The sequence below is a fragment of the Physella acuta genome, unplaced genomic scaffold (genome assembly GCF_028476545.2).
Source record: "Physella acuta isolate Inbredline_101_S28 unplaced genomic scaffold, ASM2847654v3 ptg000322l, whole genome shotgun sequence".
Classification (NCBI taxonomy): domain Eukaryota; kingdom Metazoa; phylum Mollusca; class Gastropoda; family Physidae; genus Physella; species Physella acuta.
In genome coordinates, this window is record NW_026731841.1 from 1,076,611 (window position 1) to 1,102,111 (window position 25,501).

Genomic DNA, 25,501 nt, shown 5'->3' on the forward strand with positions numbered 1-25,501 from the left:
GTTGTAGCGTCTGTGGAGACAGATAATTTCTTGATCATAGTCAGTTCCTTTACTTAGGTTTAGGTCTCTAAATCTAGATCTAGATTTGATTTAGAACTTGAATTCAGCACGACGACATTTTAAAATGGTTCGAAGTAAGAATAATAGTTCCAAATTTTGATATACCTATAAAAATTAGTATTAAGATAAAAAATTAAATGCTTAAATTTGTTAAATTAAACAGTCTCTAGTGTTAGTCAGAAGAGTCTAGTAACTAGATCTTGATTAGATCTAAATCTAGTAGTAGTAGTACTACTCTAGTAAGGGGTCATCCATAAATGACGTCACACTCGTAGGGGGGAGGGGGGTCCGTAATTTTGTGACGATGTGTGATGAGGGGGAGGGGGGGTCAGATGTTGCGACGTCACACTGTTGCATTATAAAAAAGCAATGTTAGAAAACGAATTTTAGACGTTATTTCGCATTTTAGATAGATCTAACTGTTTAAATAAATTGAAATAGTTTAGACAAGATTTTAGAAAAATATCGATGTTTTAAAAAAATTCAACTCCAATTTTGAGGGGGGTTGTAGGTTGAGGTGTGACGTCATTTTAGGGGGGTGGGGGTCTGGCTTTTTGTGACGACGTGTGTCGGAGGGGAGGGGGTGGGAGGTAAAAATCGTCAAAAAAAGCGTAACATCATTTATGGATGACCCCTAAACTAGTTACTAGTTAGTAGTACTCTAGCTACGTCAGGCCTAATAAAAATAAAATAAAAAAATAATAGCCTAATATCATACTAATATGTAGGCTAATATTTAGGGCTTAGATCCATTCATCAGTACTAGATCTAAGTAGCCTACTAAGTTTAATTTTTAATTTCAACAGTTGACTCAATGAAAAAAATACATTCAAAATCAACAATACTAAAGTACATTCCATATATGACTATTAGGTAGGTTAAGATGCCTACCAACAGCTTTATAAAAAACACATTAACAATATTTTTGTCTCAATGAAATAATTTTAATTTCTAGTCACCGAGGATTTAGTCCGCAAAAGAGCTGAACATAACGAATGTCAAATTTCCACACTTGAGGAAATCTCACTGCACCAACAAGACATTGAAAGGTGAGAACTAGCACTGTCAATCTTACAGTCTGATGACATTATATAAAACAAGTAGGCCTATGAGGCCCAAAGCCCAAAGTGGTGCTATTTTATAAATTTTTACATTGTAACATTGCAGAGTATTCTTTCACATAAGCTATATTATGGTGTTATTAGATGTAAGGTATATTCAAGTGTTGATTAGCCTACATTTTTTTTAACAAGCTTTATTTTACTTATAATTTATAGTTTTATAGTAATTTTTTTTCCAAAAAATTTTGGTTAATATGTTCCATGGCATGCAGTCTGTTCACAACCAAGGCACATTTAAAAATCAAAATATTCTTTACACATTTTTTTATAAAGTAATTTACAAACAAAATACATTCCAGGCTTGAGCATTTGGACAAATGGTGCAGGGATTTGAAAATTTTATATTTACAGAGCAATTTAATCCCAAAAATAGGTAGGCCTACATTTTTAAATGGGTATAACTTTCTAAATTGTTACCTATCTGTTCAGATCTTTTTTTTTTATGGATAAATTCATTTATTGAATTGATGGCTTTCTTACTGTGTTTTGTTTCACATCAACAGCATGAAAATTTTGTATTTGAATGACTCAAGGTAACTGCTTAAATTATCCTTGAATTTTCTATTTCTTTCAGAGAATGTTAGCAGACTAAAAAAGTTGGAATACATAAATTTAGCCTTAAACAACATTGAAAAAATTGAGAATCTTGAAGGTATAATATATGAGTATTTTGTGCGACCTCCCCTACCTATTGGCTTTTCCAACTATACAAATTTTTTTTATAAAAATAGCAAATCATTATATCTATCTATATATATATATCTATATATATATATATATATCTATATATATATATCTATATATATATATATATATCTATATATATATATATATCTATATATATATATATATCTATATATATATCTATATCTATCTATCTATCTATATATATATATATCTATATCTATCTATCTATCTATATATATATATATATCTATATATATATATATATCTATATATATATCTATATCTATCTATCTATATCTATCTATATATATATATATATATATATATATATATATATATATATATATATATATATATATATATATATATATATATATATATATATATATATATATATATATATATATATATATATATATATATATGTATATATATATGTATATATATATATATATATATATATATATATATATATATATATATATATATATATATTTATTTATTTATTTATTTATATATAAAATGTTTTTTTTTTTAAATTTATATTTTTCAGGCTGTGAGTCTTTGAAAAAACTAGATTTGACTGTTAACTTTGTGGGAGAGTTAACATCAGTTGAGTCATTAAAAGACTTGTACAATTTTAAAGAACTGTAAGTTATCATTTTAAATAACAGGACTTAAGCTGTACATTGTTTTAATTTATTTATTATCAGAAAACTTATGAGGAAAATATTCATGTTAGTTGTCTTTTTTTTATATTAAAACTAAAACCTAAAAAAAACTTATAGATTCTTAACAGGGAATCCATGTGCAGATTTTGAACATTACAGGGAGTTTGTTATTGCTACCCTACCCCAACTACAGGTAAGTTAAATATTTCATGTTATACATATCATTAGCTAGTAAACTAAATAATATTAAAAAGCTCTAGTACAGGAAAGAAAGAGAACAATAAATAATAAGTTTTAAATGTTTACATTTAACTAAGCTTTGCCTAATATTGTTCTGTCACTGACTTAACCTTGTTGGATAAATGTCTCTGCAAAATTTGTTCTCTCCCTTTAGTGGCTGGATGGGGTGGAGATAGAGAAGTCAGAAAGGATCAAGGCCATACAGGTCAGGTTGACTAGTACTCCTGTTCCTTAATGTCACAGTACCCCATACAATATTTTCACATGAATGTCAAATGAAATTTTTTTTTACCTCCGTCTTACCATCATGGCACATTTTTTATAAAAAGACCCCTCCTAAAATAACTTCACACCTCAGCCTACCACCCCCCCCCTCCAAATTGTAATTCTATTTTTAAAAAAAAAACAGCAATTTCTTCTGAACTATTTACTATCAACATACAGTATACTGATACATTTTTATTAAAATTTCCAAATAAAAAAATCTGTGAAATTAATTTACTAATAATACTTTTATAAATATAAGTGTGTATTCACCCCCTACCTCTCATCACACAGTATCACAAAAGTCCAGACCCTTTCAACCTCCATCTCTTGAAATGTGTCATCATTTATTGATGAACCCCCCCCCCTCCCCATACACACACTTCCCAAGTTCCAAGCTTGAGATATTTTTAATTATTTGCTAGCCATTAACCTTTGATAAAAAAATGTATTAGTTTCTGTGAGATGTTAATATTTGCTTTTGTTTGCCACAGGTGAAGGATGTAACTGTAAAGAATCAAACCTTTAATGTGCACTTTTCAATTTCAGAACCTTCCTTTTATTAGAGGGTACATCCTAGAGCAACAAGCAAGATACAAGTTGAAACGGGTGTGTGCACACTACATTTTAACTGGATTTGTTTGATGATTTTTTATTTATTTACCTCTATGTTTAACTGGAGTGGAAGGAAATTGAATAATTTTTTATTTATTTACCCCTATGTTTAACTAGAGTGGAAGGAAATTGTTGGATGATTTTTTATTTATTTACTCCTATGTTTAACTGGAGTGGAAAGAAATTGTTGGATGATTTTTTATTTATTTACTCCTATGTTTAACTTTTATTGGATGATTTTTTATTTATTTACCCCTATGTTTAACTTTGAGTGGAAGGAAATTGAATGATTTTTTTATTTATTTACCCCTATGTTTAACTGGAGTGGAAGGAAATTGTTGGATAATTTTTTATTTATTTACCCCTATGTTTGATTCCAGGCCAAAGAAAAAGCAGAGGCTCTTGAAAAGCTAAAGCAGAAATCTAAAGACTGTGAAGGGGCAGATGGGGATGGCAATAACAAGGAGAATAAGCCTGGCTATGATGGACGATGGTACACAGACATCAATGACAGGTTGGGAACTCAAACTTACCCTTGCCATAAACCTAAACCCAACTGATGTGTTTCCAGCTAACTACAATTTCAAGTGCTAGAAATTTTAGTGATTCTTTTATTTGAACATTAACAAAGCTGTAGAAATGCTAGGGATACAATAACTTTCCAATAGTTTGCTAGAACATAACATGCACTTCTTATGCCGATCTAAAAGTCGCTGATAAAATTATTTGACTTCAAGATAGTCTTCGGTGGACAATGTCATTTAAAATAAACAGCATCTATACTGTCTGACACCCCTACATTTTATCTAGCATTATTTTTTTTACACCACCAATTATGATTCACTGTTTAAGCAATACACATTTTTTCTTGCAGTTTTTTCAATGAAATATAGGCTTACACTTACAAGATTACATTTAGATATTTTATCTCATTACTTTTAGTGACACTCAAGACAAAGTCCAAGAAACTAACAAGGAAAATGAGAAAGAAAAGTCACACGAAGAAAAAGTTGACGAGTAAGAGAAGTTTGAGTTAATGGTGGAAAAAAGAAAGATTTAGGATGGTTCATTGAACAATAGTTGTCACTCTGTTATCAATGTTACATTAAGGGTCGTGTGGTCGAGCCAGTAAATCTCATGGCAGCTAAACTGACAAGTCTTGAGTTCAAACCCTCTGGCAAATGAGGCTCGATAGCTGGGGACAGCAACTCATCTAGGGGAGACAACTCCAAAATCAAACAACTGCTGCCTTGTAGTTTGTTCTTGGTTGGATGAAAGCTATGGAAGCAAATCCAAAAAGAAAAGCAGGCTGAAATTGGAGTCAACAGCCCATATGGCGCATAACAAGTTGACATGTAATACTTAATTGTGTTGGAGGGAATCCCTTCCTAACACTACAATTAGGAATGAAGAAGAAGAATGTTACATTTTGTTAATGAATTCAACTTTGATTTATTTTTAAAGGCTGATTAACAAAATATAAATTTTAAAAAAAATATAATTGATTACTGAAATTTTTCAGTTCCAATTTAAAAAATACCTTTGTTTTCCAGCTTCTGGAAGGAAACATCCACGTACAGCCCAGAATCCAGGCTGGAGGTACATAATCATCTGAAAGAACTGAAGGAAAAGGAGAATAAAAAGCAAGTACATTTTTACGCTTTAACAAGTTAAATGTTTCTTTGAATTAAACTATAAGTAAATTAAAATAAACAGCATGCAAAAATTATTAGATTTGAGCATATAGAATTCTGTAAAGTTTGTAAAGATTTTAAAATATAAACAGTAAGTTACAAGTCAAAAGTGATAGTTGGTTTTACACCTTAGTTAATAAATAAAAAAATAAGTGTGATTTTATGTAAAATGACATTTCATGTGTCCATGTTTCATATGAGATCAGTGAAAATTTAGTCCTAAAGATAGGTATATGCAAATCTCTGCAGCTTTACTTTTCCTCCTTGATAGATTTGTTATCCCTTTAATTTGTTATGCTAGTTCTGTCATATCAGGCTTGTAATTCCTGCTGTTTACTGTTTTGTAATTCCTGCTGTTTACTGTTAGCCCTCTCATATTAGGCTTGTAATTCCTGCTGTTTACTGTTTTGTAATTCCTGCTGTTTACTGTTAGCCCTCTCATATTAGGCTGCTAATTCCTGCTGTTTACTGTTAGCCCTCTCATATTAAGCTTGCAATTCCTGCTGTTTACTGTTTAGGGAAGACAAGGATGTAAAAAAAGAACGAAAACTTTTTGCTGAAGACGGTCGACCTTTTAATGTGAATGAACCCAAGTAAGTCAAATTACCATCCCAGGGGGTCGGTGTGGCCAAGTCGGTAAAGCTCATGGTTGCTAAACCGAAAAATCTCGAGTTCGAACTCTCGGGCAGATGAGGCTCGTTAGCTGGGGACAGCCACTCTTCTAGGAGAGACGACTCCAAAATCAAACAACTGCTGCATTGTAGTTTGTTCTTGGTTGGACAAAGGCTATGGAATCAAATCCAAAAAGAAAAGCAGGCCGAAATCGTAGTTAACGGCCTATATGGCGCACAAGAACTTGACACATATACTTAATTGTGTTGGAGGTAATCCCTTTCAACACTAAAATTAAGAACGAAGAAGAAGAAAGAAAGAAAAAAATAACCATCCTAATAATTATGACAATTATAATTTTACTTAAGAAGTTGCTTAATTCAATAGGTCAAACATAATTTAGAGATTATAATGCCTTTCCATAAATCTCCTTTTTTAAAATAGGTTAAAACAAAAATCAAATAATAATTAAAAAATCAGCAATTTGGTTTATTTTTGAGTTTCCATATTTCAGAGTTGATTTCACATTGACTGAAGATGGTGAAAATATTTTTCTTGATGTGGCTATCTTCAAGTAAGTTGTTTTTGTTAACACAGTAGGCTACTGGTCATCCTATTTTTGTTACAATAGGCTACTGGTTTTGTTAACACTGTAGGCTACTGATCATCCTATTTTTGTTACAGTAGGCTACTGGTCATCCTATTTTTGTTAACACAGTAGGCTACTGGTCATCCTATTTTTGTTAACACAGTAGGCTACTGGTCATCCTATTTTTGTTACAGTAGGCTACTGGTCATCCTATTTTTGTTAACACTGTAGGCTACTGATCATCCTATTTTTGTTAACACAGTAGGCTACTGGTCATCCTATTTTTGTTACAGTAGGCTACTGGTCATCCTATTTTTGTTAACACTGTAGGCTACTGATCATCCTATTTTTGTTAACACTGTAGGCTACTGGTCATCCTATTTTTGTTAACATAGTAGGCTACTGGTCATCCTATTTTTGTTAACACTGTAGGCTACTGGTTTTGTTAACACTGTAGGTTACTGGTTTTGTTAACACGGTAGGCTACTGGTTTTGTTAACACAGTAGGCTACTGATCATCCTAGTGTTTAGGTTTTTATTTATTTACTATAAACTGACTCAACAGAATGGCATACAAATGCATGCTCCAACAGCACTAATTGAGTTACAATATTAGAATGTCATGATTTTATTTGTTTTGAAATGTGTTCTTAATTTTATTCTTCTGTACAGACACATGGACACATCTCTGCTTGATTGTGATGTTCAACCAAATTTTGTACGTGTGACACTCAAAGGAAAGGTAAGCATGTGATGTTCAACCAAATTTTGTACGTGTGACACTCAAAGGAAAGGTAAGCATGTGATGTTCAACCAAATTTTGTACGTGTGACACTCAAAGGAAAGGTAAGATTGTGATGTTCAACCAAATTTTGTACGTGTGACACTCAAAGGAAAGGTAAGCATGTGATGTTCAACCAAATTTTGTACGTGTGACACTCAAAGGAAAGGTAAGCATGTGATGTTCAACCAAATTTTGTACGTGTGACACTCAAAGGAAAGGTAAGATTGTGATGTTCAACCAAATTTTGTACGTGTGACACTCAAAGGAAAGGTAAGCATGTGATGTTCAACCAAATTTTGTACGTGTGACACTCAAAGGAAAGGTAAGATTGTGATGTTCAACCAAATTTTGTACGTGTGACACTCAAAGGAAAGGTAAGCATGTGATGTTCAACCAAATTTTGTACGTGTGACACTCAAAGGAAAGGTAAGCATGTGATGTTCAACCAAATTTTGTACGTGTGACACTCAAAGGAAAGGTAAGCATGTGATGTTCAACCAAATTTTGTACGTGTGACACTCAAAGGAAAGGTAAGATTGTGATGTTCAACCAAATTTTGTACGTGTGACACTCAAAGGAAAGGTAAGATTGTGATGTTCAACCAAATTTTGTACGTGTGACACTCAAAGGAAAGGTAAGATTGTGATGTTCAACCAAATTTTGTACGTGTGACACTCAAAGGAAAGGTAAGATTGTGATGTTCAACCAAATTTTGTACGTGTGACACTCAAAGGAAAGGTAAGCATGTGATGTTCAACCAAATTTTGTACGTGTGACACTCAAAGGAAAGGTAAGATTGTGATGTTCAACCAAATTTTGTACGTGTGACACTCAAAGGAAAGGTAAGCATGTGATGTTCAACCAAATTTTGTATGTGTGACACTCAAAGGAAAGGTAAGCATGTGATGTTCAACCAAATTTTGTACGTGTGACACTCAAAGGAAAGGTAAGCATGTGATGTTCAACCAAATTTTGTACGTGTGACACTCAAAGGAAAGGTAAGCATGTGATGTTCAACCAAATTTTGTACGTGTGACACTCAAAGGAAAGGTAAGCATGTGATGTTCAACCAAATTTTGTACGTGTGACACTCAAAGGAAAGGTAAGCATGTGATGTTCAACCAAATTTTGTACGTGTGACACTCAAAGGAAAGGTAAGATTGTGATGTTCAACCAAATTTTGTACGTGTGACACTCAAAGGAAAGGTAAGATTGTGATGTTCAACCAAATTTTGTATGTGTGACACTCAAAGGAAAGGTAAGCATGTGATGTTCAACCAAATTTTGTACGTGTGACACTCAAAGGAAAGGTAAGATTGTGATGTTCAACCAAATTTTGTACGTGTGACACTCAAAGGAAAGGTAAGCATGTGATGTTCAACCAAATTTTGTACGTGTGACACTCAAAGGAAAGGTAAGCATGTGATGTTCAACCAAATTTTGTACGTGTGATACTCAAAGGAAAGGTAAGCATTGATTGGTAGCACAATCAGTTTCTACCATTTTTGTGTTCAAATTGTATTGACTTCCATCATAAAGGAATTATTTGTGTCTATTGATATATTTGCCAAATGAATCTTTTGGTCTGAAAGGACAACTTTATTTATTGTCTCCATCACAAAGAGTGAGTTTGGTTGTTATTGACTCCCATTAAAAAGAGTTAGTTTGGTGTTTATTGCCTCCCATAACAAGGAGTGAGTTGTGTGTTTACTGACTCCCATTAAAATGAGTTAGTTTGGTGTTTATTGCCTCCCTTAACAAGGAGTGAGTTGTGTGTTTACTGACTCCCATTAAAAAGAGTGAGTTGTGTGTTTACTGACTCCCGTTAAAAAGAGTTAGTTTGGTGTTTATTGCCTCCCATCACAAAGAGTGAGTTGTGTGTTTACTTGTTTCCATTAAAAAGAGTTAGTTTGGTTTCTATTGCCTCCCATCAAAACGAGTGAGTTTTGTATTTCAGATGTTGCAGCTGGCACTGAGTGAAGAAGTGAATGGAGATGCCAGTGTGGCTAAGAGATCCCAAACAACAGGTCATCTGTTGGTCACCATGCCAAAGGTAAGGGGATGAAATACTTCTATGGTCCTTGCTTGATCTTGACCATACCCTGGTCCATGAGTGGCCTTGACCATACATTAGCTCCATGTGTGACCTTGACCATACATTAGCTCCAGGTGTGACCTTGACCATACATTAGCTCCAGGTGTGGCCTTGACCATACATTAGCTCCAGGTGTGACCTTGACCATACATTAGCTCCAGGTGTGACCTTGACCATACATTAGCTCCAGGTGTGACCTTGACCATACATTAGCTCCAGGTGTGGCCTTGACCATACATTAGCTCCAGGTGTGACCTTGACCAAGTATATACATTTTTACTAATTGTTATTTTTTAAATCGCTGTTTAGTCAAATTTAAAATGTACACATGCCTACTGCACACAAGAAGTTTTTAAAATAACATAATCTTTTGTATAAACTTTATTATCCTTAAACAGAAATCTTTGTTTTGAAAATATTTAAAGATAAAAAAGTAAGGTACAAAAAGAAAATTTTACAATTATAAAAAATATGTTCATTAAATGTATAACTATCTTATTAATATATATGAAAAATTATTTTGCTTATTGTAAACATACAATGAAAATATTAAATCTATCTTGACTTTTCAATAGAGATGAAATCGTAACTTTAAATCATAACAATGGCAACTTATAAAGCATTAGCAACATAATATCTTGTATGTAATAAAGGTTAAACATGTATTAATATGCTAAGTGTGACAGAAATGAAAACAAAATATTTTGTAAAAAAAAAAATCCATATCAGAACACAGTTGATAATATCAGAATAATTTACCAGTTAACAGAAAAACTAAAACAGCCTCGGTTAAATAATGTCTTGAACAGGTGAAACCAATACTCAAACCCAAACCATTGAAGGACGTACAACAAAACCCACCTAAAGAGGAAAAGGATCAAACTAAAAGGTTTGCATTTTCATTTCTTCTGTTGACAACATTGTTATTTATTAATGTTTGGAACACAGAAATTTCTCTACCAATAATTGCTGCAAGCAAATAAATGCAATACGTGACTACATGAATAACACACTTTTTAAAATAATGCCATAGCTTGCATGCATTCACCTCGTATCTGAAAAGTTTCCCTTTAGGACTAATGATCCTTAGTAGGATAGATGAAGTAGAGCTCATCAGTTTCATGGCAAAAAAAATTAAGGGTCAGCACTATGCCCAGTTGCTTTACCTTTCCATAAATTGAGTCATGTACCCATGAAAACAGAATGATCAACCAAGTTTTAAGAATATGTTTAAAAAAAATTCTGTCAAAAATTTCCAGCCCAATAAATTTCCTGGAGGTGGATTCCAGTGCTAGGAAATGTGTAGATTTGACAAGTATAGTGTCTGACAACCAGACCAAGCTCACCGGGACATTGCCATTTGGGACTAGAAGCATCAAGAGAGAAGCACCGGAGCGAGAAAACAGCTCAGATTTTGTTGACGACCCAGATGTCCCTCCCCTCATCTGACTTGTTTCATCTTTGTTTTAAACTTCAATTTGAGCATTTACAAAATAAATTAGTTTGTTCAAGATACTCAGCATTGATATTTTTTAAATAAAATTAATCAAAACCATTTGTAGATAAGGTTTTGTTTGTAGAAGAATTTGAAAAAAAAAAGAAAAGATAAAAGTAACATTTGTAGAAGAATCACAGAATGACATCATATAAGTACATGAGCAATAACTGTAGGTTAGATTATTTAGTAACAAGGTCATTAAAACAAAGAAAAAAGTTAGGTCACAGGTCATTTTGTATACATGGTCATTCAAACAAAACAAAAAACTAACAATTTTTTGGCGCAACTTCACAACATAAAGTTGAGATAATAAAGCTCTATCTAGTATTACATTCATTTAACATTTGGAAAAACATGTCAACATCAGCAAGTAACTCTTTCTATTACCATAAGATCAAACTTTAACCTATGCTCTTCAATAAGTTGCTACTAGTTGCTTTATGGTAATAAGCAAATTTGTACCAAGGTTAATTAAAAATTTTCTCATTAAGACTTTAGATGTATAAGATAACTGCTAAGTTGGTCAAAAATGTCCAAAATATAATTTTTTTTTTTTTGATGACTACAATTGCGTAAGACTCATTTTAAGCTGAAGTTAGCACACAGTTATGACTTAATTAAAACTAACTTTTAAAAGTAATAAGCATCAATGTGTATCTTTAAATAGTGGATTCAAGAAGTGTGAGACACTTAACCCATTCAAGAGGCTTGAGACACTTAACCCACTGAGAATTACAAAATCTCATCGATGTTGTCCACCAAGTTAAAATGCTTGAAAGTGTTAAGGGTATAGATGCTTGTCAAAACAAAGTTACACGTCAAATAAACTTGCCTTAAATGCAATTTCAAGTTAATAAAGCGGTAGTAGTCTCCCCTAAACTTTCTAGAATGTTCTTATATAACAATAAGGGGGCGCTATTACTAGTGCAATCTGACTACAGAAACGTTTTTTATTATTTGTTTTAATTCTTAAATTTTTAAATACTTTAGAATCACGTAGAAAAAAAAATTGCGCACCAATTGAACACAATGTGTATATAATGGAGTGGAAAATAATTTATAAATAAAACATTGATTAATTTAAGTTAACAGTCAATTAGGTCACATTGCATTGTCACCGAGTCTTGACCTACGTAAAAAGCTTGAAAGTAATTGGTTCAGTAGAAGTGGTCAATATCTTTGCTCGCATGTTTCCACCCATAATGGATGATAAAGAGAGGAATAAAGTTTAATAAATTCTTATGGCTTTTTTGAGAATTTGGAAATAGTGTAAAGTGCTACTTCCAGTCACCGGATATCATTCAAAATTTAACAGAAATAAGTGAATAAGATCTTGTATATCTATCTAATGACACATCTAAAATCAGTGGGTCGGTGTGTCTTATTTATGTTTTAAATTATATTTGTATTGATGTTTGCAAAATTTATACAGCTTGTTGTGTTATAGCTGTCACTACTAAATTTATTCCATGTGGAGCGCACCTTTTGTCATTAAATTACCATCAATTAAAATTGAACAAAACGTCACATGAACAATGAATAAACAAATTAAAGATTCTGATCACACATCTAGTTGACATGAACACATTTGTGTTTTAGTAAAATTTTCTGTTAGAAAGTAATTGAACTTCCTAAAGCATTTACAAAATGATCTAAGGTATGTGAGGATCTTACTAGCTGGGAGCTTAACTGGGAGGAAGGTGATATGTTTTTTTTACTTTGATGCTCTCAGTCTGATTAAATATTTTGTATACATACACATATATCAAATGGTTGTTTTTACATGTTGCAGGACTTAAATGGTTTAGCTGTCTCAATTGCAAAAAAAGTAACTGCATTAAAAAATAAAATATTTTGTGCTTTTTTTGGTAAACTGACGAGTAACTTACACTTTAGTTGTCATCAGCTAGTTCAAATCAGTTTAAAACAGAATTCATGTTTTTAAAAAAAATTTCACCAAATTCCGTCAACAAACTCAAAAGTCTATGCTGTGAGAGGTGTTGTAGTAGCCAGATTCCATTTCAGTGGACTGTGGCCTTGAGGTAGAGGGATCAGTAACACATGGCTCCGCATTTAGAATATTCAAGAACTTGTTTTCCAAATTACTGCATGGCATTCCAGAACTTTCATTCAAATTGTTCATTTTGAAACCAATGGTAACAACCTTCGCGTCTTCCTTAGTCGAAAGATTTCTCTTGGCTCCAAACTTTTCTATACATGTAGATTTGACTTTAGGATTTTCAACAGTGTTTTTATTTGCCTTCTTTTTGTTCTGTTTTTTCTTCTTGGGCATGCTGAGCTCTAGCCGTTGCCAGAATTTCTTCTCTCTCTTCTCATACTCCACTTTTTCTTGAGAGATACTGGACTTGAAACATTTCTCACTCATCTCTGTGTGCCAGATTTCTTTATCATTCTTGGCTGAAGGTACTCCAAGCTCAGGTCTCTGTACATCAGTTCGCTGCTTCAGGCGCGGGTGGTTCAGACATTTCACAGACTCTAAAATGTATTTCAACGATTTGTCCAGCTTCACTTGATCCTAAAAACAATATTACAAATATAAAACCAGTTCGAAATTTATGATGAAAATTGAAAACATAATCTGATTAGTTGGTCTTAAATATAAATGAAAATATTCCATTCTTCTTCTTTGATCTTAATTGTAATGTTGGACAGGATTTCCTCCAACATAATGAAGTTTAACTTGTCATCATATTATGTACCATACGGCCTGTTGACTCAGATTTCATTCTGCTTTTTATTCTAAATTTGCTTCCATAGTCTTTGTCCATTCAAGAACAAACTACAAGGCAGCAGTTGAAATACAGTTGTTTGATTTTGGAGTTTACTCTCCTAGATGGGTTGCTGTCCCCAACTGTCATGCCTCATCTGCCAGGGGTTCGTATCCAGTTTATCAGCCATGGGCTTTATCGGCCTGACCACCTGACCCCAACATTACATTAAAAGAACACTTTTTACTAAAGATATTTCAAATGAAGAAAATATTTTAAAAAATTTAAATCAAATTTCTGGGGCTTGATATAAAAAAAAAAAAAAGAGAAAAATGTATATATGCTTACCTTATCAATGTCTTCAAGAATGATTGGGATGATCCTCTGTTTTAGCTTCAAGGTCTCATGTTGTGCAATCAGATACTCAAATCTGTTCCACTCATTACTGAGGTAATCTGACGTCACCACCATAATCGTCCGTCTGCTTTTCTCAAGGGCTGACAGTATTATATCACTCAAGGCTGATAAATAAATTAATTAATTAAAATTGTTAATCAATAGGAAGCTGTTAGCAAGCTGTTCAATTCAGTCAGAAGTGAATTAGAAAACTAAGGCAAATTAGTTAAAAACTTATTATTATGTGTAAGCTTACAATATAAATGGCACTTGTTTATAGTAACATCCCTCGTATAGTTTCTAAGGCCTACTCTGCTTATGGGCCTACAATAGGGCTGGTAAGTAGGTCACCAACCAGTACTATGGCTCATGCAGGTTTTATTGAGCCGTAGAACTGGTTGGTGACCTACTTACCAGCCCCATTGTGGCCTACAACTTTCTGCCGTCTTACCTTCATTAGAAGGGCTGTCCCTAGTCTTACCTTCATTAGAAGGGCTGTCCCTGGCCTGAATGTACACAGTCTTACCTTCATTAGAAGGGCTGTCCCTGGCCTGAATGTACACAGTCTTACCTTCATTAGAAGGGCTGTCCCTGGCCTGAATGTACACCGTCTTACCTTCATTAGAAGGGCTGTCCCTAGTCTTACCTTCATTAGAAGGGCTGTCCCTGTCTTACCTTCATTAGAAGGGCTGTCCCTGGCTTGAATGTACACCGTCTTACCTTCATTAGAAGGGCTGTCCCTGGCCTGAATGTACACCGTCTTACCTTCATTAGAAGGGCTGTCCCTGGCTTGAATGTACACAGTCTTACCTTCATTAGAAGGGCTGTCCCTAGTCTTACCTTCATTAGAAGGGCTGTCCCTGTCTTACCTTCATTAGAAGGGCTGTCCCTGGCCTGAATGTACACAGTCTTACCTTCATTAGAAGGGCTGTCCCTGGCTTGAATGTACACAGTCTTACCTTCATTAGAAGGGCTGTCCCTAGTCTTACCTTCATTAGAAGGGCTGTCCCTGTCTTACCTTCATTAGAAGGGCTGTCCCTGGCTTGAATGTACACAGTCTTACCTTCATTAGAAGGGCTGTCCCTGGCCTGAATGTACACCGTCTTACCTTCATTAGAAGGGCTGTCCCTGGCCTGAATGTACACCGTCTTACCTTCATTAGAAGGGCTGTCCCTGGCTTGAATGTACACAGTCTTACCTTCATTAGAAGGGCTGTCCCTGGCTTGAATGTACACAGTCTTACCTTCATTAGAAGGGCTGTCCCTGGCTTGAATGTACACCATCTTACCTTCATTAGAAGGGCTGTCCCTGGCTTGAATGTACACAGTCTTACCTTCATTAGAAGGGCTGTCCCTGGCTTGAATGTACACCGTCTTACCTTCATTAGAAGGGCTGTCCCTGGCTTGAATGTACACCGTCTTACCTTCATTAGAAGGGCTGTCCCTGGCTTGAATGTACACAGTCTTACCTTCATTAGAAGGGCTGTCCCTAGTCTTACCTTCATTAGAAGGGCTGTCCCTGTCTTACCTTCATTAGAAGGGCTGTCCCTGGCTTGAATGTACACAGTCTTACCTTCATTAGAAGGGCTGTCCCTGGCCTGAATGTACACCGTCTTACCTTCATTAGAAGGGCTGTCCCTGGCTTGAATGTACACAGTCTTACCTTCATTAGAAGGGCTGTCCCTAGTCTTACCTTCATTAGAAGGGCTGTCCCTGTCTTACCTTCATTAGAAGGGCTGTCCCTGGCTTGAATGTACACAGTCTTACCTTCATTAGAAGGGCTGTCCCTGGCCTGAATGTACACAGTCTTACCTTCATTAGAAGGGCTGTCCCTGGCTTGAATGTACACAGTCTTACCTTCATTAGAAGGGCTGTCCCTGGCTTGAATGTACACAGTCTTACCTTCATTAGAAGGGCTGTCCCTGGCCTGAATGTACACAGTCTTACCTTCATTAGAAGGGCTGTCCCTGGCTTGAATGTACACAGTCTTACCTTCATTACAAGGGCTGTCCCTGGCCTGAATGTACACAGTCTTACCTTCATTAGAAGGGCTGTCCCTGGCTTGAATGTACACAGTCTTACCTTCATTAGAAGGGCTGTCCCTGGCTTGAATGTACACCGTCTTACCTTCATTAGAAGGGCTGTCCCTGGCTTGAATGTACACCGTCTTACCTTCATTAGAAGGGCTGTCCCTGGCTTGAATGTACACAGTCTTACCTTCATTAGAAGGGCTGTCCCTAGTCTTACCTTCATTAGAAGGGCTGTCCCTGTCTTACCTTCATTAGAAGGGCTGTCCCTGGCTTGAATGTACACAGTCTTACCTTCATTAGAAGGGCTGTCCCTGGCCTGAATGTACACCGTCTTACCTTCATTAGAAGGGCTGTCCCTGGCTTGAATGTACACAGTCTTACCTTCATTAGAAGGGCTGTCCCTAGTCTTACCTTCATTAGAAGGGCTGTCCCTGTCTTACCTTCATTAGAAGGGCTGTCCCTGGCCTGAATGTACACAGTCTTACCTTCATTAGAAGGGCTGTCCCTGGCTTGAATGTACACAGTCTTACCTTCATTAGAAGGGCTGTCCCTGGCCTGAATGTACACAGTCTTACCTTCATTAGAAGGGCTGTCCCTGGCTTGAATGTACACAGTCTTACCTTCATTAGAAGGGCTGTCCCTGGCTTGAATGTACACAGTCTTACCTTCATTAGAAGGGCTGTCCCTGGCCTGAATGTACACAGTCTTACCTTCATTAGAAGGGCTGTCCCTGGCTTGAATGTACACAGTCTTACCTTCATTACAAGGGCTGTCCCTGGCCTGAATGTACACAGTCTTACCTTCATTAGAAGGGCTGTCCCTGGCTTGAATGTACACAGTCTTACCTTCATTAGAAGGGCTGTCCCTGGCTTGAATGTACACCGTCTTACCTTCATTAGAAGGGCTGTCCCTGGCTTGAATGTACACCGTCTTACCTTCATTAGAAGGGCTGTCCCTGGCTTGAATGTACACAGTCTTACCTTCATTAGAAGGGCTGTCCCTAGTCTTACCTTCATTAGAAGGGCTGTCCCTGTCTTACCTTCATTAGAAGGGCTGTCCCTGGCTTGAATGTACACAGTCTTACCTTCATTAGAAGGGCTGTCCCTGGCCTGAATGTACACCGTCTTACCTTCATTAGAAGGGCTGTCCCTGGCTTGAATGTACACAGTCTTACCTTCATTAGAAGGGCTGTCCCTAGTCTTACCTTCATTAGAAGGGCTGTCCCTGTCTTACCTTCATTAGAAGGGCTGTCCCTGGCCTGAATGTACACAGTCTTACCTTCATTAGAAGGGCTGTCCCTGGCTTGAATGTACACAGTCTTACCTTCATTAGAAGGGCTGTCCCTAGTCTTACCTTCATTAGAAGGGCTGTCCCTGTCTTACCTTCATTAGAAGGGCTGTCCCTGGCTTGAATGTACACAGTCTTACCTTCATTAGAAGGGCTGTCCCTGGCCTGAATGTACACAGTCTTACCTTCATTAGAAGGGCTGTCCCTGGCTTGAATGTACACAGTCTTACCTTCATTAGAAGGGCTGTCCCTGGCTTGAATGTACACAGTCTTACCTTCATTAGAAGGGCTGTCCCTGGCCTGAATGTACACAGTCTTACCTTCATTAGAAGGGCTGTCCCTGGCTTGAATGAACACCGTCTTACCTTCATTAGAAGGGCTGTCCCTGGCTTGAATGTACACAGTCTTACCTTCATTAGAAGGGCTGTCCCTGGCCTGAATGTACAACTTGAACCCAAGATCCTCAAGGACTGGCCTCAGTTCGTTGTAAACAAATTTTTCAGCACTGGCAGTTGGCGTCATGGAGACATAAGCGTCGTACTGTTTACCATCTGTGACAAACACAACAGACAAGTTGATTAATTTATTTTATTTTTTAACAAAAAGGTGTTTGTCGCACAAAAATTAATTTAAATATTGCAGTAGACATGGAAGCTTTGGTTGGAGGTAATAGAAATATAAGACAAATTTCTACGATATCATCTGGCCTTAACCTCTAATACAAGCGACCTGGTTTTTAAAAGCAGAATCATTATAGACCTTTAAGATGTATAAAGACTTAAAAATATTTTCTGAGAGCACGAGTTTCTTCCCTTGTTAGCTTAAAAAGATAGAAGGGAGATAATATAAGCAGTTACTCGTCGTTTACTAGCAGCTAGCAAAGTCATTTATTAGGTCTCAGAGTATGAAATTAAAAAAATTATCTATACGAAGTCTCATGTCTTTAATAACACAATTAATTATCTAATTAAATATATCTCTAAAACCAAATTATTAAGTTATTTCCCCTGCTGAAAACTCCAGCTGGTTGACCCTGCTCTCTCTAGAAGTGTTGGCTTCTGATGTGGCGTTCATCTCTCTAACGAGCCTCGATAATTAGTGAAGCAAAGAACAACCTGTTGATAGCCTGATTAACTGAGCCACTCACCCGAATCCTCGTACTCCTTGAAGTAGTAGACCAGTTTGAGGACGAAGATGACCCTCAATCGCCACAACACCACAGGGACTACGATGGCCAACAGCAGCACAAAGGCGACACACGCCGTCAGCACACCGGCCATGACTCGCGCGTGTTGCTCTTGTTCCTGGGCCTTCACGGTGAGGGCTGGCAGACGACAGAGGTCATTCGTGTTAGAGGAACTAACGACAGGGGTCATTCGTGTTAGAGGAACTAACGACAGGGGTCATTCGTGTTAGAGGAACTAACGACAGGGGTCATTCGTGTTAGAGGAACTAACGACAGGGGTCATTCGTGTTAGAGGAACTAACGACAGGGGTCATTCGTGTTAGAGGAACTAACGACAGGGGTCATTCGTGTTAGAGGAACTAACGACAAGGGTCATTCGTGTTAGGGCAACTAACGACAGGGGTCATTCGTGTTAGGGGAACTAACGACATGGGTCATTCGTGTTAGGGGAACTAACGACATGGGTCATTCGTGTTAGGGGAACTAACGACATGGGTCATTCGTGTTAGAGGAACTAAGGACAAGGGTCATTCGTGTTAGAGGAACTAAGGACAGGGGTCTTATTAGAGGAACTACATGAACTTGGTTTAATCAAGTGGAACTACGTGAACTTGGGTTAAATAAAGGTGAACTACATGAACTTGGGTTAAATTAAGTGGAACTACATTAACTTGGTTTAATCAAGTGGAGCTACATAAACTTGGTTGAATGAAATGTTACATAAGACTCCACCAGGCTTACCTCTTGGGTCTGGCTTAACATTCTCACAGAATTCTCCCTCCCACTCATGTTCACAGTTGCAATAGATGGGCGTGTCATCCGCGAATCCATGACACATCCCATGACCCTTGACACACGGCTTGTCACAAGGTGTGTTGCAGTAGTTCCCCATCCAGCCAGGCTGACACGGGCAGTTCAGTAGTTCAATACAAAATTCGAAGTCGGGGCACCTGTTAGAGGTATGTGGGGGCAGTTGATGACTGCACTAGTTCAATACAAAATGTGAAGTCGGGACAGTTGATGACTGCACTAGTTCAATACAAAATGTGAAGTCGGGACAGTTGATGACTGCACTAGTTCAATACAAAATGTGAAGTCGGGACAGTTGATGACTGCACTAGTTCAATACAAAATGTGAAGTCGGGACAGTTGATGACTGCACTAGTTCAATACAAAATGTGAAGTCGGGACAGTTGATGACTGCACTAGTTCAATACAAAATGTGAAGTCGGGACAGTTGATGACTGCACTAGTTCAATACAAAATGTGAAGTCGGGACAGTTGATGACTGCACTAGTTCAATACAAAATGTGAAGTCGGGACAGTTGATGACTGCACTAGTTCAATACAAAATGTGAAGTCGGGACAGTTGATGACTGCACTAGTTCAATACAAAATGTGAAGTCGGGACAGTTGATGACTGCACTAGTTCAATACAAAATGTGAAGTCGGGACAGTTGATGACTGCACTAGTTCAATACAAAATGTGAAGTCGGGACAGTTGATGACTGCACTAGTTCAATACAAAATGTGAAGTCGGGACAGTTGATGACTGCACTAGTTCAATACAAAATGTGAAGTCGGGACAGTTGATGACTGCACTAGTTCAATACAAAATGTGAAGTCGGGACAGTTGATGACTGCACTAGTTCAATACAAAATGTGAAGTCGGGACAGTTGATGACTGCACTAGTTCAATACAAAATGTGAAGTCGGGACAGTTGATGACTGCACTAGTTCAATACAAAATGTGAAGTCGGGACAGTTGATGACTGCACTAGTTCAATACAAAATGTGAAGTGGGGACAGTTGATGACTGCACTAGTTCAATGCAATATGTGCAGTCGGGGCACCAGTTAAAGATAAGTGGGGTCTACCACTAACGCCCGAAAGAAACGTGCCCCGAAGGCTGTTTTCCCGATGGTCATTTTCCCAAATGGACGTTTGAACGAATGCAACAAATGTCCAAATGGACATTATTTTTTTAAGGGGGGGGGGGGGGGGAGGAGTCGCAAAAAAAAATAAGCGTGACGTAATTTACCCCCCTCTCCCCTATTGAACCTGGGATTTTGCAAAAGACAATAGTAACACATGCGACGATATAAGAGGAGGTACAGATAAGAGACAACAATAAAAAGCGGAGACCCAAACATAGCCTGACATTTTGGTGGATCACATTTTCTCAGGTGGTCTAACACTTACGTGATGTTGTCGTCCATGCAATGGTTGGGTGGCTTGGTAGCTTCTGTAGTAAAACAAGGAGGTCAAGGTCAGTCGTGTTTATACATAAAAGTGTTATTATGTGTAGCATACTCGGTGTAGGTTTTATGTGTGTATGGTGTAGGTTTTTTGTGTTGTGTGTAGACATTCAATATAAGTGGGGTGTTTATCCGGTGTATGTAGAATGTGTATGGATGGTAAGGTTGTGTTATATGTGTAAAGCGTAGGTGTGTTATACGCGAAAATGGTGTGTATGTGCTCTGTGTGTAAGGTGTGTTGTATAATGCTGTTTTACCTTCTAGTGTCGGTTCATCAATGTGCTCTGTGTGTAAGGTGTGTTGTATAATGCTATTTTACCTTCTAGTGTCGGTTCATCAATGTGCTCTGTGTGTAAGGTGTGTTGTATAATGCTGTTTTACCTTCTAGTGTCGGTTCATCAATGTGCTCTGTGTGTAAGGTGTGTTGTATAATGCTGTTTTACCTTCTAGTGTCGGTTCATCAATGTGCTCTGTGTGTAAGGTGTGTTGTATAATGCTATTTTACCTTCTAGTGTCGGTTCATCACACCGTGTCATATTACATCCATACGATAAACATTTCTTGACATCGGGGCACGGGTTTGAAACCTCGCAATAATTAGGATGACAGTTTCGGACAGCTACGGTCGATAGATATTCGTTGACAATTTCTCCAAATGGAATCTCCATAGTCGGCACACTCGCGCCGTCTTGAGAGTTGCCGTTATTGTTGAAATTAAAATGTGTCTGGGATAGATTCGAGCTGGGTGTAGATGTAGTCGCTGAGTCATCGGTGTGTCCAAACATCGCCAGCATATCATCTAATGAAACCGCCAATGTTTCTCTGGTTAGTCCAGAGATGATCAAAGTCACGAGACAAATGATACGAACCATTTTGGCGATCTGGAAATAAATTGTAAATACATTAACATTTATTCAAGAATCGAAATTAAATTAAAAATAGAATTTAAAAAATATTTTGTTTCATTAGAAGACAAATGAAACATTATACGGGCGTTCAACAAGAGAGGACTGCAGCCAATCAAACAGCTCGAGACATCTGTGTGCATAAACCACTAGCTCGCTATACCAGCGCTAGAATCTTTTGATGACGTCACGCCCGACACGAACGGGCTTTGTCAGTCGTGGGAGGGACCTGCCCTGACGCCATATGTCCAGGGAGGTTCAGACATTTGTTTCAGACATTAATTCCAGATATTTGTGCCCAACATTTGTTCCAGACATTCTTTGCTTGCACGACAAATTATTTGTTGGGGCAGCAGAATATAGTCCGGCGTTCAACTTTAATGAGTCAACATTGCAGTTTCCATGACAACCATGTTTGTAGAGTAGTGGTAGGAGACGGCACGGTCGAGCAGGAGTGAGTCTTGTTACTAACTCCAGAAGTGGAGAGCTCACACGATTTGGAGGGGCCCACAATTTGGAGAGCTTACACGTTTTGGAGGGGCCCACAATTTGGAGACCTCGCACGATTTGAAGGGGCCCACAATTTGGAGAGCTAACACGATTTGGAGGGGCCCACAATTTGGAGAGCTTACACGATTTGGAGGGGCCCACAATTTGGAGACCTCGCACGATTTGAAGGGGCCCACAATTTGGAGAGCTTACACGATTTGGAGGGGCCCACAATTTGGAGACCTCGCACGATTTGAAGGGGCCCACAATTTGGAGAGCTTACACGATTTGGAGGGGCCCACAATTTGGAGACCTCGCACGATTTGAAGGGGCCCACAATATGGTAGGGCCCAACACAAAAGTGGGCTCCCACGAATCTCAATTCTGCATGGGCCAATGGGTATCAAAATACTCTAGAAAACAGTTCATCAAACCTGACTCTAATTAAAACATATACCGCGGTACTAATTAATAATTTTTACAAGCTTTTATTTAACTCACTTCCTCTGTCTGTTGTCAGTCGTCAGTCTAGATCGAAACACCCAAGCGAAATTACGGGCACTTCTAAGTGACAGGTACGGTTCTTAGTTGTTACGTGGGTCAAGACATGAAGACAGTGCATCCTGACATTAAATTCGACCTAATTGGATGCCTAATTATTTTTTTATGAATTAATTAAAATTTTGACCAAATTAGTAGGCAGTCTTATCCAACTACTCCGCACTATTAGACATGTATCAGCACGTTTAATAGGTGCGCAATGGTTTTTAGTCATGTAACTCTATTGTAAAAAAAACATGTAAAGTACTGAAAAAAAATATATAAAAAAGTTTTAATAACAAGCTCTTATGTAATAATGCACTAAGAAGTAAAAAATAAATTATACACTACTATTTAAATAGTTTTAAAGAAAAGCGTGGCTCTCTTCTCAAATATTAGTAAAGGTATTCAATAGGTACCAAAGTGACCCACGCTTTTCTTTATAGTTATTTAAATAGTAGTGTATAATTTATTTTCTACTTTTTAGTGCATTATTACATAAGAGCTTGTTATTAAAACGTTTTTAATGAATTTTTACAATAAGTCATTGAAAAGAAACTCACGCGTTACAATGTTTCCTATTCGCAATCCAAACCTCCCATTACACACATACACTTACAGCAGACGACTACACCGTGTTTGACTGCTACAACCCAACCCCCAACTATCACTGGCGCTAAGTGGGTTCGTATTGTGCTGCGCGAACTGGCTCGTTCCACGCGAACTGGCTCGTCCCACGCGTGTCCGGAAATACAAGAACATCCGCGTGGCTAACCCGCGGCGTCAGTCATCAAAACCTGACTCAAGATACACAACACAACATGGCCCACAAACTTAACTACCAGTCCACTAACTTAACTACTAGCCCACAAACTTAGCTACCAGCCCACTAATTTAACTACCAGCCCACAAACTTAGCTACCAGCCCACTAACTTAACTACCAGCCCACAATATATGGCCCACAAACTAAACTACCAGCCCACACACTTAACTGTCAGCCCACACATTTATCTACCATCCCACAAACTATGGCCCACAAACTAAACTACAAGCCCACAAACTTAACTACCAGCCCACACACTTAACTACCAGCCCACAAACTTAAGTACCATCCCACAAACTATGGCCCACAAACTAAACTACAAGCCCACAAACTTAACTACCAGCCCACACACTTAACTATCAGCCCACACATTTATCTACCAGCCCACAAACTTAAGTACCAGCCCACAATATATGGCCCACAAACTTAAGTACCTGCCCACAATATATGGCCCACAAAAAACTAAACTTCCAGCTCACAAACTAAGACCCACAAACTAAACTACCAGTCCACAAACTAAACTACCTGCCCACAAACTTAAGTACCAGCCCACAATATATGGCCCACAAAAAAACTAAACTACCAGCCCACAAACACTGGACCTAATAAGCAACTAACAAAACCGACTTTTTCACCAGGTATAAATATGTATCACGCTTCCATGTAACTATCAAACCACTCCCTCTGTTATTTAATATTTATCGTTTTACCATGTAACTATCAAACCCCTCCCTCTGTTATTTAATATTTATCATTTTACCACGTAACTATCAAACCACTCCCTCTGTTATTTAATATTTATCATTTTACCATGTAACTATCAAACTCTGCCCACGCGCAGAGTTTATGTAATACGTCTCTTGCGAGAACCAGCATTTCATGATGCTTGCGGTTACACCATGACTAAGGTGTGCCACCCACCTTGCTCAAATTGTGCAAGAGAGCGAAGAAAATATTAAACGTGAATATTAAGTTCTCAATTGTAACGATTCTGCATGAATTGCCATCTTCAATGCCTTCAAGGTTAACCGTTCGACACCACCGCCCACCTTCACTATATCAACGCCACCATTTCGTAACCTATGAGAAGATTGCGAAATATAACACAATATATTTAGGACAGGTCTACCCCCTAGCACCCCCCCCCCATTCAATAAACATATAGGATACATGGATGGGGAGTTACACAATAATATTTGGCAATATTTATTTCACGACCTTCGCAGAACTAACATCATGTGGTGCCTGTTGCTATGTAATGCTAGCTTGACATTACAATCACAAACACAGTGACATTTGTCGCTAGCTTGACACTACAATCACAAACACAGTGACATTTGTCACTAGCTTTACATTACAATCACAAACACAGTGACATTTGTCACTAGCTTGACATTACAATCACAAACACAGTGACATTTGACACTAGCTTGACATTACTATCACAAACACAGTGACATTTGACAATATAAGTTGCCTGGTGCCATATTGTTGGTGGAATGAGACCAACAGAGAAAACTACAAGTGCCTGTAGGTCACGATCTGTTCTTTATCAGATAAGTATCAAGCTGGTTGAGTATATTATATCCTGGACTGTTAGCTTGCCCCCCCCCTTCCCCCATCCTTCCTGTCCACAAAGTGGGACACGAGCATCCTGAAGGCCAGGAATTTTAAGGAAACTTTTCCCGGCACGGCGACCACCAGGCTGAGTACTTAAAGTGCTGACATGTCCGTCATATTTCAGATTTGTACAAACGTCAGTCTTGTCCATCTACCATCATTTTAGCCTTGACTCTACCCCATCTACCATCATGTTTGTCCCTACCCCATCTACCATCATGTTTGTCCCTACCCCATCTACCATCATGTTTGTCCCTACCTCATCTACCATCATGTTTGTCACTACCCCATCTACCATCATGTTTGTC

General features: G+C 37.5%; 2 protein-coding genes across 3 annotated transcripts in view; one reads left to right on the forward strand and one right to left on the reverse strand.

Annotated features, from left to right (window-relative positions):
• On the forward strand, positions 1 to 10,955 carry LOC131940545 (dynein axonemal assembly factor 11). Its single transcript, XM_059299212.1, has 17 exons — positions 1 to 134; positions 1,016 to 1,109; positions 1,481 to 1,554; positions 1,756 to 1,833; positions 2,422 to 2,518; positions 2,657 to 2,732; positions 2,934 to 2,984; positions 3,593 to 3,652; positions 4,039 to 4,172; positions 4,601 to 4,675; positions 5,212 to 5,301; positions 5,871 to 5,945; positions 6,479 to 6,538; positions 7,226 to 7,295; positions 9,295 to 9,390; positions 10,242 to 10,321; positions 10,692 to 10,955. Exons 1-17 carry the CDS (start codon positions 125 to 127, stop codon positions 10,879 to 10,881), a joined length of 1,410 nt encoding a protein of 469 aa, XP_059155195.1. The 5' UTR covers positions 1 to 124; the 3' UTR covers positions 10,882 to 10,955.
• Positions 10,939 to 25,501, reverse strand: part of LOC131940544 (uncharacterized) — a 26,985-nt gene continuing 12,422 nt past the window's right edge. The window contains exons 1-8 of one of the 2 annotated variants that reach the window (XM_059299211.1): positions 23,313 to 23,527; positions 21,321 to 21,696; positions 20,760 to 20,802; positions 19,299 to 19,507; positions 18,519 to 18,695; positions 17,782 to 17,922; positions 14,008 to 14,180; positions 10,939 to 13,466 (exon numbers count right to left, since the gene is read on the reverse strand). In XM_059299211.1, the coding sequence (XP_059155194.1) occupies positions 12,906 to 13,466; positions 14,008 to 14,180; positions 17,782 to 17,922; positions 18,519 to 18,695; positions 19,299 to 19,507; positions 20,760 to 20,802; positions 21,321 to 21,687 (1,671 nt within the window). In that variant the 5' untranslated portion in view covers positions 21,688 to 21,696; positions 23,313 to 23,527 and the 3' untranslated portion in view covers positions 10,939 to 12,905. Of the gene's footprint in view, positions 13,467 to 14,007; positions 14,181 to 17,781; positions 17,923 to 18,518; positions 18,696 to 19,298; positions 19,508 to 20,759; positions 20,803 to 21,320; positions 21,697 to 23,312; positions 23,528 to 25,501 lie in introns of those variants that run through there. The other variant, XM_059299209.1, reaches the window with a different exon arrangement.

Bases quoted from the DNA above. Each gene is read 5' to 3' on its own strand.
- LOC131940545 (XM_059299212.1), top strand. The intron at 1,555-1,755 runs GTAGGCCTACAT...TATTTCTTTCAG, and splicing joins CAATTTAATCCCAAAAATAG to AGAATGTTAGCAGACTAAAA. The intron at 9,391-10,241 runs GTAAGGGGATGA...TGTCTTGAACAG, and splicing joins TGTTGGTCACCATGCCAAAG to GTGAAACCAATACTCAAACC.